The sequence below is a fragment of the Perognathus longimembris genome, chromosome 7 (genome assembly GCF_023159225.1).
Source record: "Perognathus longimembris pacificus isolate PPM17 chromosome 7, ASM2315922v1, whole genome shotgun sequence".
NCBI classification, from domain to species: domain Eukaryota; kingdom Metazoa; phylum Chordata; class Mammalia; order Rodentia; family Heteromyidae; genus Perognathus; species Perognathus longimembris.
Genome location: NC_063167.1, coordinates 6,533,262 through 6,547,188, shown reverse-complemented (window position 1 = coordinate 6,547,188; position 13,927 = coordinate 6,533,262). Strand labels below are relative to the sequence as shown.

The 13,927-nt window shown below is 54.4% G+C and overlaps 1 protein-coding gene across 4 annotated transcripts in view; it reads right to left on the bottom strand.

Annotated features, from left to right (window-relative positions):
* Window positions 1-804: 804 nt before the first annotated feature.
* Pex14 (peroxisomal biogenesis factor 14) overlaps window positions 805-13,927 on the bottom strand; it is a 149,010-nt gene continuing 135,887 nt past the window's right edge. For all 4 annotated transcript variants that reach the window (XM_048350213.1, XM_048350215.1, XM_048350216.1 and 1 more), the window contains 5 exons: window positions 11,072-11,157; window positions 6,911-7,013; window positions 5,751-5,848; window positions 2,780-2,871; window positions 805-1,909 (listed from right to left, as the gene is read on the bottom strand). In XM_048350213.1, coding sequence (XP_048206170.1) covers window positions 1,453-1,909; window positions 2,780-2,871; window positions 5,751-5,848; window positions 6,911-7,013; window positions 11,072-11,157 — 836 coding nt within the window. In that variant the 3' untranslated portion in view covers window positions 805-1,452. The remainder of the gene's footprint in view (window positions 1,910-2,779; window positions 2,872-5,750; window positions 5,849-6,910; window positions 7,014-11,071; window positions 11,158-13,927) is intronic.

Here is a 13,927-nt window from a genome sequence, read left to right as displayed (position 1 = left end):
TGCCGCCCACAAGGGCTCGAGGCCCGGCTGGTGGCCCCCAGGAGCTGAGGCGCGGGCCTTCCTGGGGAGACGGCGATGCAGGGGTGCTCTCACCTGGGCTCTGCTCATCCCGGGGAGCACGTGGTGCGTGGACAGACCTGAGCAGGGCCATGGGAGGCGGCGAGCGTGGGGCACGACCCTGCCGAACCCCACCAGCTGGGACAAGAGCTCCAGGCCTGTGCTGCCCAGAGGCCCGGTGGGCAGCGGGCTGGGGAGGGGGGGGCACCCCAGCCACACTGGAGGCTCCTCCTTGCTCCCCGACATCAATGGCGAAGGTGGCCCCGGTGTGTGGGCCGCAGGAGGCAGCGTGACCCCTGCAGGGCTCCACCTTTGGGTGACCACGGCTGGGTGCTCTTCCCCAGGCCACCTGTCCACGCGAGGCAGGGCGGCGCGGGGCCCCCGGGCCCCCGAGGGAGCCTCTCCTGGCTCGGGTTTGCGCCCCGTGCTGAGAGGAGGTGAAGGGGAGGCAGGGAGGGTGTGAGCAGAGACAAGAGAGGAGACGGCTCCCGGGGAATGCGCGTCCATTTAAGGAAGGAGGCTCATCAGCTCCGCACGCGCCAGGTCTATATACAGCAGGGAGGTCCCTCCGCCGCCCCGGGAATGTCGCCCTCCACACACCCGGGCGGGGGGCAGGGCTGGAGCGGGGAGGGCGGGCAGCCAGGCCGGGCCCTGGGGGTCCTCCTCTGGGAGCCGCGTGTGGAGGCTTGGCTGAACCCCAGCGCGGGGCACGGGGCACTAACAGCAGACAGGGGCCAGAGGCAGGAGTTAAATAGTGGCAACTCGTATTTATTACAATTATATACAGTCATAATCTATACATGATCACACGAATGAACATGTGGTTTTCGGTGGGAAGAGCAGGCGTGGCTGTTGGTCAGCAAGGCCCTGCGGGCTGGTCGGGGCGAGGGGCCGGGGCGAGCGCGGCGTGCCTTCGAGTGTGGACGGGCAGAGCACGGGGGCGGGGTGGGGGCAGGCGCCCGAGGGAGCATCGGTCAGGCCGGGGGGGGGGGGGCAGCCGGGCCCCCCAACAGGCCCTGGAGAGGGACAGGGGCCCAGGCTCTGCCTTTTGAGAACAGGGCGAAGAAGGGGGTGCAGGCCAGGTCCCGGGGATGGGATGGGGACAGCAGGGACCAGAGGACAGCAGCTCCTCCCCCAGGAGGCCATGCACGATGTCACATTTGACACACGCGCACACACACACGCACACACGCGCACACACTCGCACACACACACTGGACAGGAGGCCCACCGGGGAGGAGCGGGGCGAGTGGAGAGCTGGGGTGAGGAGAGGCAGGTGCGGGCTGGGGCTGGGGGACGGGCACGTGGCCCCCGATGCTGCCACGGCTGGAGGCGGCTCAGCCCCTCAGGGCCAGAGGAAGAGGCGGGGCCGGGCGCTGGAGAGGCGGCGGCGCCCTAGTCCCGCTCGTTCTCGTTACTGGCGCCCTCCGGCCGCCGCAGCTTCTCTACCTGCTCGTTGATCTGCCCGTCCCCACCTCGCCGGTCCTCCCTTTGCACCCCCAAGACATCCTCCTCATCCACGTGGCTCACGTCGTCATCCTCCTCGTCCTCCTCGTCCTCCTTGTCCTCCCTCTTCTCCTCCTCCCCCTGCACCTCCATCCTCACCTGGCCCTTCACATCCACCACCCCCTCGCCTTCCTCCTGGGGGCCCAGCAGGTGGTAGGCGGCCGTGGAGCCCTCGGGGCTGTGGCTCTCCTTCCCGGGGGAGGAGGCGGAGGACTCGTTGCTGACCGGTGAAATGTCGCTGCTGCTGTGGTGGTTCACGGCGGCGGGGCTGGAGGGGGAGGGCGACTTGACCGGGATCTGCCAGGACGGGATCTTCGGCGCTGACGGGGACGGGGGGAACTGTCTCCTGGCGGGGGAAGGAGCCAGCAGGCATTGGCGACAGCACCCAGCTCTCCCTCCTGACCCCAGGGCTGCCTCCCTCCCTTCAGAACAGCCCTGAGCTATGCCCGGCCTCCTGCCAGGGGCTGGGGCCTGTCCCTCCTCCCCCGGCCCTGTCCGCCTCCGTCCGTGGCTAGAGCAGAAGGCGATGTAGCTAGGGGCTCAAAACACCTGCGCCTCCATCAAACCTGCCCATGGCCTGAGCAGATGGGGCCATGGGGAGCCCCGGCCGCAGCCAGCCCAGGAGGGGTTGGGAGGTAGGGTCTGTGGAGCCATGGCTCAGAGGTGGTGCTCTCCAAACGCTGGGCCCTCTGCCGCAGCCATAAGGACAAGCCTAGCTCCTGACCTGGGCTGCCACTGTCCTCCACGGCCTGGCCCTGGAGACAGCCACCTACCTCACAACCACAGCCGGCATCCTTCACCACAGACTAACTCAAGTAAATTCAGCTTGCCATTTTCTTGGCTTCAGTATCACCTGACGACCTGTATCTGTCTCTTTAGCCGGAAGCAAGGCTAGGGGCTTTTTGGTGGTCAATTAGAGATAGAAGACTCATAGACTTTCCTGCCAGGGCTGGCTTTGACCTTCAACCCTCAGGTGGCAGCCTCCTGAGTAGCTAGGATTACAGGTATGAGCCACCAGCGCCAGGCTTAGGCAGTTATCTCTTGGATGGGAAAAAGGGGAGCTTTATCCTAATGTCCGTGCGACCCTTGGGTGATCCCTGAACTCAGCCACGCTTCAGAAGCTACAACCTGCCCACAACTGCTAGCCCGGCCCAGGAGAGCCCGCAGGCGGCTCAGCCCAGAGCTGGCGGGTGGAGCCCAGAGCCTTCTTTCCTACCGGTTTAAAAGAAGTGCCTTCAAGGAGTTGATTTCCGACTTGAGTTCATTGATATTCTGCGACTCCAGGATCCAATTGGTAGATGTGGTGGCCTGAAAGTGGAAACACAGGGCGCGGGTGAGAGAGGGCCACCACACAGCACATGCGGGTGGACTGCGGCCTGGGAGGACCCTGCGGGAGGCAGTGGCCACCTGCTCTGCCTCCCGGGGTGCGTCTGCTTGTGAGGACACCCCTAAGACAAACAGTCTTAGGGGTGTTTTTTAGGTGGCACTGTGGTATCCTGTGCATATAAAATTTTATTTTATTTTATTTATTTTTTGGCCAGTCCTGGGCCTTGGACTCAGGGCCTGAGCACTGTCCCTGGCTTCTTCCCGCTCAAGGCTAGCACTCTGCCACTTGAGCCACAGCACCCCTTCTGGCCGTTTTCTGTATATGTGGTGCTGGGGAATCGAACCTAGGGCCTCGTGTATCCGAGGCAGGCACTCTTGCCACTAGGCTATATCCCCAGCCCTAAAATTTTAAAAAAAGCAAATAAGAGACACAGAGGCGTGCTTGCTCTGATAAGTGACCATAGCACCTCTGGACCAATTGTACCCTAGGCGCCCCCAGCCCCCGGCCGTCTCCCCACCACACACAGACGTGAATGGAGGCTGACAGGATGCAGCTGTCTGAACACCAGTGGATTCCCAAACCTGGAAGGCCCTCTGGGTGCTGGATGCCAGGGGGCCAGGGGCACCAGAGCGCCTGCCCATTCCACAGCTCTGACTTCTGCAAGTCTAGATGGCGACTTTGCCCCATAATGCACTCCCAAGCTGCTCCTTGATGCTCTGCCGCCCAGCGACTCCTCAGAGCCATGAAGGCTGCCTCCCAACACCACCGCAATCTCAACAGCCACCGTGAGCCACCCTCTTCTGTCCATCCTCTGAGATGGCCAGAGCGGACCAGCGAGGGAGCTGCTCTGGGTCCTGACCTTGATCTCCTACCCAGAGAAGGCCCAGGACAGACACACCACTGATGGCATCCCCCAAATAAGCGAGGGTGCCAGGCCTCACTCCTGGCAAACCCCATCAGGGCAGAGGGACAGAGCTGGGTCCAAAGAGCAGTCCCCAGGTAGAACTGCTGCTAGCTGGGCTGCGCGTGGCATGGGTTCCAGACACACAGCCTGGTGAGTTCAAGTGTGAGCTTGAAAGGCCCGGCCAGGCTCTCGCTTCCCCCTGACCCCACTGTGGGTCTCTCTGGTACAAGGTGGGGCTCACTGCGGGCTGGCCTAGCAAGAACACAGCCCGTGGACACACCATAGTCATAGATCCTGCCCGGGGGGCCTCAGGTCTCGGAAAGAAACCCGGGCGGTCCCCAGGGGAGCAGGCACACACCCTCACACAATCCCCCTGGGGCCCCCACTCCAGACCACCAGACAGGGAGGGCCCTGGAGCCACTGTTCTGGCTTCTCCGAGACCTTGAAAGCTACAGCAGTCCATTAACAAGGGAGCAATTTCCACTCACTGGCCTACAAAGGACTCAGATTTCCAAAGGCATATGGTACCAGATGCCAGGATTTAGAAATAAAATCTGACATCTGGGGCTTTTTAGCCAGTCTCTTTAAAAAACAGTTGTAGAAAACTCACAGCCTTCAGTTTTATGTAGGTTTTTTAATTACTTAAAGCTCTTCTTTTTAATTTTTTACAGTGCTCCAGTAGGAGTTTGGAAGGCAGATATAAAAACTAACATTACAGCTGAGAAAACACAGTTCTGAGTCTTTGCTTTATGGGGTAACCCAAGTCCTCACACGTGGACTTGGAGGCCAGGCCGGCGCTGCGCTTTGGTCGGGAGAACGGGGCGGGGCGAGGGGCGGGGCCTGGGGAAAAGAAGCGCCCAGGCCAGGGCAGCAACTGCCACCAACCAGCCCCCTCCTCCCGTGCAACATGTGGTCTTCATCTGGCAGGGCCTGGAAACAGTTTTCCAATTTCCGGAATGGCTGCTGGCCACGGGCAGGCCACAGATCCAAAAGATAACAGAGGGCGGTGGGGGCCGCAGCCGCCTGAAGGGAGCCCACAGTGGCTGCAGCCAGCAGCACCTCCCAGACAGCTGAGCAGGAACTGAGGATGTGCCTACACAGCGTGGCTAACAGGGAGGGAGCTCCCGGGGACCCTCATCACAGGAGCCCCCAGACTCCACTGGGAACAGACAGCAGTTTTTTTGTTTTGCACTCCGGCAGGCACTCGGGTGGCTTCCCCTGGAGAGCAGCTCTGGGAGGACCCTTCAGAGGCGGCTATAGGGCCACCCAGCCTCAGCGGTGAGGCCATCACACTCCGGCCCCCAGAGCCCAGGGCTTGCGATCGTGGGTGCTGGCTGGCTGGAGCCAGGCACCCTGTAAAGGACATGAAAGCCCTCTGAAGGAGGTTCCACATGGCCCCATTTCACAAAGGAGGAAGACTCCGAGAGGCGGAGTAATGTGCACAGCTAGCAAATGCGAGAGCAAGGCCTTTAATCCAGGTACACTGATCCTATGACCTGACAGAGAAGAATGCTTCCGCCTGGGGCTTAGAGGATTCTGATTGGCTCCAGTTCTTTGACATCACCTGAGCCTGAAAGCCTGGGTTTAGGGAACCTGCCCATGTCACGGGGGCCAGGCATGCTGGTAAAGTGGCTTCACCCTTCTGTTTCCTGGACTCCTCCTTGGCAAGGAAGGCTGGGTCCTGCAACTTAACTTCCGAGCACAGACTGTCCCACCGCGCCAGCCTCCAGAGCCGCAGGGGCGGGGCTGCCCTTAGCGGCCCACCGGCAGAGGGGGGCAACAGCGAGCACGGTGACTCCTCCCTCCTGTGTGGGACAGCTGCCGCCCCTGGGGTGTCAGGCCGGGACACTGGGTGGCAGAACGACAGAAGAGAGCACATGGGCACCAGAGGACCAGGGCTTAGTGCTGTGCAGGCCACCCCTGGGCCTGGAGATCCAGGGGTTCAAAGATGAGTACCTTAGCGGTGGCCAGCTCATGGGCCAGCTCCTGGACCTTCTGCTGCTGCTGCCTCAGCAGCTCCTGGACAGAGGCCAGCGTCGTCTGTACCTGAGTCACTGGGGAAGAGAGCGTGGCATCTAGTTAGGCTCGTGTCCCTGGCTCCCTCCTCAGCCCACACACCTATGAGCCAGCCGCGTTCCTGCTACGTCTAATTTATCTGCAGGCCCCCACCCCTGCCCTGCAACCCAGACAATTTATCTGTGCCCTGGGTAATTCACCTGCACTGTATCTCACCTCTAGTACTTCTACTTCATCTTTCTATTGTGTGGTTGTCCGTGGTCAACAGTATATCCGTCCAAAACCTCTCCCCTCTAATTAAGCCTGGCTGGGACGTGCCGGCTCTCCCAGCCCCTACGACGCTGGCATCATTCACTGCCGGGGCCCCGCCACGTCCTTGGGGATGGAGGACAGCCCCGATCCCGGAAGGCTTGCTGAGCCCCACACTGTCATAGGACCCCTGAGGCTGCGATCACCAAGGCGGCTCCTAGGAGCAGCTGCATTGGGAAGAACACACTTGGAAAGGTGTGCCCAGGACAGGTGGCTCTCTGGCCTGCCTCTAAGTTTCAGACTCAGAGCCTCCACCCAGTAAACAAGTTTCTGAAGGACGAAAGCCACCTCTGGCGCGACAGGTCTCAGCTAATCTGGGCCATCACTGGGGCAGCGGGTAATGAACGCCAGCCCCGTGGAGTCGATAACAGAGGGGGTGGCCGGGGTGCTGGGAGCCACAGTAATTACAGACTCTCTTGACCCTGAGTTGGATTCTTCGAGGGAAGGGGGAAAAAAATCACTGAAAACCCCCCTGAAAACCTCATAGAAGCAGAAATTAAAAATGAACTTTACAGCCCTTAGAAAGGCTGTCATTTTATTCCCCTTATTAATATTCTGAGGTTGGGAGCCTTTCCGTAAAAACATAATTAATTGAGGCCGCGCCGACAGTAAACAAGCAATTTCAAATTAAACCGAAATGACGGCGGCTTCATTTGCAAATGTGAACAGATTCTCGGAGCAGATAAATGAAGTCACCACATAAAGTGGAGACGGAGGGGAAAGGGAGGGGCGCGAAGGGGCTTCGAGGAGAAGGCTTTGAGGGGTGACTTGATGGAGTCATTAATCTTTACCTGTCTGGGCCACGCTGCCACTCAGCTCCGAGAGGCTCGTCGCCATCCTCTCCAGCTGCTTCCTGTCCTCCCGGCCGCCCAGGATGAGGGGCAGCAGGTACTTCTGCAAGAAGCGGACGGGTGAGGATGGCCACGCTTGCTTCTCCTCCATCAGTTTCTCAAATCCCGCCTCTCAACTTGCCCTTGGTCCTCCCCGGGGTCTGGAAACCCCAGCAGAGCCCGTAAGTGAAAAGGATGCTTGAAAAAGTTTACGAGACTGAGACTAAGGCCGTGTGAAAATTCTGCCTAAATAAGGACAAGAGCCAAACAGGAACAGAGACAGGAAAACCAGGTCCCCCCTGCAATGTGCTGAGGGGGGTGGACACCTAGGGCCTTGCACAAGCTAGACAAGGGTTCTACACTGAGCTACACTCCCAGCCCACGGAAAACATGTTCATTCTTTCATGTCCTTTTTTTTTTTTTAGCAATGTTATAATACTTCTATGACAACACTTTTTAATTCTACTTTAAAAGTTATAAGGCCAGGCGCCAGAGGCTCACACCTATAATCGTAGCTACTTAGGAGGCTGAGATCTAAGGATTATAGTTCAAAGCCAGCCTGGGCAGCAAGTCCTAGTCCTTGAGATTCTTACCTGTAATTAGCTACAAAACAAAAAGCCAGAAGCGGACCTGAAGCTCAAGTGGTAGAGGGCTAGCCTTGAGCAAAACGCCTCAGGGACAGCGCCGAAGCCTGAGTTCAAATCCCAGGACTAGCTCTGTTTAAGATAAATTTGTAGGGGCTGGGGATATAGCCTAGTGGCAAGAGTGCCTGCCTCGGATACACGAGGCCCTAGGTTCGATTCCCCAGCACCACATATACAGAAAACGGCCAGAAGCGGCGCTGTGGCTCAAGTGGCAGAGTGCTAGCCTTGAGCGGGAAGAAGCCAGGGACAGTGCTCAGGCCCTGAGTCCAAGGCCCAGGACTGGCCAAAAAAAAAAAAAAAAAATAAAAAAAAAAGATAAATTTGTAGATGGATATACAAGAAAGATGCCTCCAAGAAGGGGCAGAGGGAGCTTTTCATTGCATACTTTGGGAGGGGGGAGGAGTTGGTTGTGGGGTTTGAACTCAAGGCCTGGGCACTGTCCAGTGAGCAATCTACCACTTTAAGCCACAGTGCCACTTCCAGTTTCCTGGTGGTTAATTGGAGATAAGAGTCTCACAAACTTTCCTGCCTGGGCTGGCTTTGAACCACGATCCTTAGATCTCAGTGCCCAGCTTATTGCATACTTTTCTGAATCAAATTGTTTTAAACCTGTGAATGAAACAAATTGCTTCACTCATTCAGGAACAAATAACTAAAATTATGTAAACAAAGCTTACTCAGGAAACTAAAGGAAAATCCACCACAGACTTCTGGGACCCTTGCATGTTTCTTCTGAGGGAATCCTTGGCCTTTAAACTAAGCCTGATTGCCTAGCATGCAGGAAGCCCTGAGTTCATTTCCTCAGTACCACATAAAAACAGAAAAAGCCGGAAGTGGTGCTGTGGCTCAAGTGATAGACTGTTAGCCTTGAACAAAAGAAGCTCAAGGACAGTGGCCAGGGTCTGAGTTCAAGCCCCAGGACTGGCAAAACTAAAAACATAACCAAAAAACCTAAGCCTGAAGGAGCACACGTCTCTTTCACAGATCCAGCACGACCCAGCAGCACCGCCTTCACCCAAGTGAAGGGCAACTGTGGTTCTTACTCTATTTGGGCCTCAGGTAGGAAAAAAGAAGCCTCTCCATTAAGGACTCTGTATTGGGGAAGGAAAAGGTCTCTCACAAGGGGTTTGTGGGAGAATTCATTTCAAGAGTGACTCCTAAGTGAAGATCATCATTTAGCATATGTATAGAAGCATTTTCTATTTTGCAAAGTGCCTTTCAGCCACGCTGTGAGTTATTACCCACAACTGAGCTGAAACTCATCAAATGTGCCCTGACGTTTCAGGTGGAAAATTTGCTGAGGATAAAAGCAGAGAGATTCTCCTATGTATGAACTACTTCGAAGTCCACTTCTGAGGTCATGAACAACAGGGAAGTAGTACTTTTACTCCTCTACACACACATGTAAACAAGTCCTGAAACCAGGGCCTCACTTGTTGGGCTTACCTGTTGACTGGTGCTCTTACCACTTGAGCCACACCCGGAAGCCTGCTTTTTGAGGGTTATTTTGGAGATGGACTCTCATGGACTTCTCTGCCTGGATTGCCTTTGAACCTCATTCCTCCAGATCTGTCTTCTGACCATCTAGCATTATAGGAGTGAGCCCTCTGAGTCAGGCCACTTAAATCTTGTGTCACCAAGGTGGCTGACATTTCAATGTTTCTTATTTTTTAAAAGCTAGGCGAGGGCTGGGACTATGGCCTAATGGTAGAGTGCTTGCCTCGTACACATGAAGCCCTGGGTTCGATTCCTCAGCACCCCATATATAGAAAAAGCCAGAAGGGGCACGGAGGCTCAAGTGGTAGAGTGCTAGCTTTGAGCAAAAGAAAAAGAAGAAGAAGAAGCCAGGGACAGTGCTCAGGCCCTGAGTCCCAAGTCCCAGGACTGGCAAAAAAAAAAAAAAAAAAAAGTCAGGCAAGTGGCCACAGCACTGTGAAAATGGAGGGAGCCTGCCTCCTGCTCCCTGCGGGTCCCAGGGTGGTCCTGCATGTCACCGATGGCCAAGTCTGCTCTAGGAATGTTGCTTGTGACTTATCCTGGTGCCTCTCCTTGCCTTGGGATTTGTCTACACACAAGGCACAGGGAGACATCAGCTCAGAGGGAGCCGTCCCACGCCTCAGGACATTTCACATCTGGATTTCTGCATGCAAATTTCCAACTCCAACAGACTCTGCTGCACCTATCATTGACATTTGTATTAAGTCAAAAACTAAAGAATCCTACAGGGCCTAAATATTGTGACAACAAGCCTAGGATTTCACTGGGGTCCTTTAAAAAAGCGACTATAAGGCAGAGGCGTGGGTGGCCTCAGAAGAGAAAGTGTGTTCTCTCTAGGGGGAGCACATCTGGATCTGAGACCCACCCTGGCTGTGCATCTTGTTTCTTCAAATCAAGGCTGAGCCTTTCCACGGGTAGCAAGGGAGTAAATCTTCGCTGGTGTCTACAGCTCTGCAGAGAGCTCGACCTCTGCTCCTGAGGGCTGACTCCTGCCGCCCAGGGGAAACCCCACGTTTATGCAGCTGCTTACACTCCACACAAGACAAGAAGCACATCCTGCACATGTCATCAGCTCTCCGACCGGCTTGAACACTAAGGAGGGACTAGGGCATCTCCAGCACTTCCCACAGCTCTCTGCACTCTCCTCTTGGATCCCCATGACTTCCCAAGGCTCTTCACTATGAGTGGGTTTCTGCTGCTCACCAGAATGCATGTAATTCACCTGTCCCAGAAAGTAGCTTCCTGCTCCCCGACCCTGCCTCCACAGTACTCAAACTCACAGCAGCCTGCAGTAGAGCAAAAGCACATACCTTTTTTTTTGGGGGGGGGGGGGTGGATCAATTGTGGGGCTTTTTTGCTCAAGGCTAGTTAGTGCTCTACCACATGAGCCCAAGCTCCACTTTTGATTTTCTGGTGGTTAACTGGAGATAAGAGTCTCACAGACTTTCCTGCCTGGGCTGGCTTTGAACCGTGACCCTCAGATCACAGCCTCCTGAGTATCTAGGATTACAGACATGAGCCACCAGTGTTGGGCTTAAAAGCATGCCTTCATGCCACTGGAAGTTGAGCCCTCCCGAGTAGGGGGCCATCTGTTTTCCCTCATTTTATAGATGTGAACGGGGTGCCTGTGGTCACACATTTTACTCAGGGACAGAGCAGGATTCAAACAGGCAGCTGGTTCACACGCTCTTAAGCACGAGTTTACACACACCACTCACTATGTGCCAAGCTCTGTTCTAAGTAGGTGGACTATACGGCTCGGGCCTCAAAGTCACCTGTTGGTGATGCCAGGGTGGGTGTCTGCAGGGACTGTGGGGCTGTGCCTGACACATCCCTCCTGTACTCTCAACCTCTGCCCCAGGGCTGAGCACCCACTGAGGAGTAGCAGCTCCGTGCAGATAAACCAAGAACCAGGGAAAGCAGGACGAATGGCAAAAGGGTAACAGAGATCAGCCTCTGCCTCCCTGGGAAGATAACTGACCTTGTAGAGCTGGTGAAAGCCAAATGCAATTCCTGCCATGATGATGGCCAAGGCACCATAATCTCGCCATCGGGAGCCTCCAGAGCCTGATGGTAGGAGAAGAAAAAAGTTAGGAGGGTCCCCCAGAGCCTTTCTCTAGGGACAGGTGAGCATGTGCCTCACAGTGGACGGGGACATACACTGCAGGCTTGGGATGGAGTGTACTGATCAAATTTCTTCTCCTTTAAGAAACTAACATGGTGGTGGCTCTGAAGCAAGCTGGAGGTGAGAGGCCACCCAGGGAGGAAGTCTGGAGGCTCCTGCAAAGGTCATGATGGCGAAGAGGGCCTAGGCCAGACCAGAGGCCAAAGGAGGGAGGGAGTGGAGAGATGCCTTGGAAAAGCTCTCTGCTGTTAAGGAAATGGAATCCAAGTCCCGAATCTTTGCATACAAGCTGGACGCTGGCCCGGAGCTCAGGACCAGCACCTGTGAGGTTTCCCTCCCTCTTATCCGTGGCTTTGCTTCTGTAGGTCAACTTATCACATATGAGAAAACGTTAAACGGAAAATCCAGAAATAAAAAATTCATAAGTTAAAATTTTAACTTTGTCAGCATTCCCATCCTGGGTAGCATGATGAAATCTTGACCCTGCAGGACCCGAACCACCCTCTGTCCAGTGGAGCAAGGTATACATGCCACCCGCTGAGGAGACACTGGGTAGCCTTCTTGGTTCTGGGGTCCACGGTCAGTATCACAGTGCTTGTGTCTATGTGATCCCCACCTCATTTAATAATGGCCCCAAAGACCAAGGGCAGGGATGTCAGCAATGTGGACATTCCAGAGAAGAGCCCTAAGTGCTTCCCTTACGTGAAAGTTTTCAGTATGGAAAGAAAGAAATTCTACGCCGAGGTTGCTAAGATCAGAACACAGTAAACTAGTTTGAGAGTGTGCATTCACATTAACTTTTACTAAAGCATATTGTTATAATTGTGCTATTTTAATTATTGGTTATTATTACCGATCTTGCTGCGCTCATTTATAAATTTGTATCATAGCTATACATGGGGAAAGCAGTACACACAGGCTCCGTACTGTCACTTCAGGAATCCTCTTGGGCTTGGGATGCATCCCCACAGATAATGGACACCAGAATAATAAAGTCCCCACAATTCAAATGAAATGGCTGCAAAGAGTCCCCTCCCCTACTTTGCAGCCTCATATGTGGCACCCATTGTCCCCAGGCCTCTGGAACTGGTCACCAGCCTCTTGCCTCCTCTCAGGATCTGCTGCGATACCAGGCCCAGGCCACAGTCCTCAGGATGCTCTGTGGCACAGCCACCCAACAGCTGGGGAACAAACAAGGTGCACAGTGCCTATGGAAAGCTTTCCAGAAGGAACCTGACGGGTGCTTCTGTGGAAAAGCTGAGTTCAGGAGAAAGGTGAGGAAGAGAGGCCAAACACATTCCAGGAACCTCCAGAAGAATCACTTCAACTTGCTGAGCCAGGCCTCACTGGTTCAGGAACACCTGAGCTGTCCCCTTCATTACCCCTCCCACAGGTCTGCAAGTTCACCCAGGAATTTGACCTGAAGGAGGAGGGGAGCGGGATGGTTCTTTCAGCTCAGCGCAGGATGAGGCTGCTGGTATGCAGCCAGCTATGGGGGTCCAAGTCACAAAGACCTCCAAGTGGGCAAGGAGTACCCCCTCCTCCCCGGGCTGCTGAACAGGCGCTCTCAGGAGACACAGGAGTCAGCTAGTCTCTCCTCAGCCATAACAGCCCCTTGTGTCCCCCAATCTGTGCACTCCACACACAATTCCCCGACACAGCCAAAACTGTAATCAATATACGGCCTCCCTCAGCCCTCAACACCTAGCTTTTTGTTCTTTAAACAAAATCTTAAGCAGGCAACACACACATATAGTTTAAACATCAAACAGCAGAAGTCAGACTGCCAACAAGGCAGTCACTGTTAATAGTTTCATTTTTATTCTTCCAGAGAAATCATATGAACATATAAAGCAACACAGATGTGGTCTTAGTTTCCTTTTCTTCTTCTCTATATCCGAATTTTGCTTTTCATAGCTGTCTAGTATTTCACTTAACCTACTCTCTTCCAATGGAATTTAGCTCATTTCCAATCTGTATCACACAGAGCTATTATAAAACAACCATGCACACACATAGGTATGGGGTCCCTTGCAGGCTATCTGCAAGCCTAAGAATTCCTAGAGGCCTCCTCAGGGTTCCTCCAGCCAGGACTTGGTACCTGCTTCCCCCATCACTCTGACATAATGTGTTAATCACAAGTACAGTTACCAGGAAAATGGTATCTTACACTGCTGGCTCTCACCTGTACCGATCCATTTTGAGCAAGGACTAAGTCCTTGTTGTCCATCGGTATTTTCTTTTCAATGAGTATTTCACATTCTCACCTTTCTACTTGATTTTCTTTCTGACAGTATCATGGTTTAAACTCAGAGCCTAGTGCTTGCTAGGCAAATGCTCTATTACTTAAGTCATGGCCTCACCCTTAACTTGATTTTTTTTCCTTAGCATTTTTGAGAAACTTTGGGTTTTTGTTTTGTTCTGTTTTTGTGGTGCTGAGGATCAAATCCAGGGCCTTATGCTAGGCAATACGCTATCACTGAGTCACGCTCACTTTTTGAAGACTTTGTGTGTGTGTGCCAGTCTGGGGCTTAAACTTGGGGCCTGGACAATGTCCCTAAGCTTTTTTGCTCAAAGCTAGCACTTTGTCACTTAAGACACAGCTCTTCTTCTGGCTTTTTGGTAGTTAACTGAAAAAAAGATACTCATAGAGCTGGGTGCTAGTGGCTTATACCTGTAATCCTAACTACTCAGTAGGCAGAGATCTGAGGA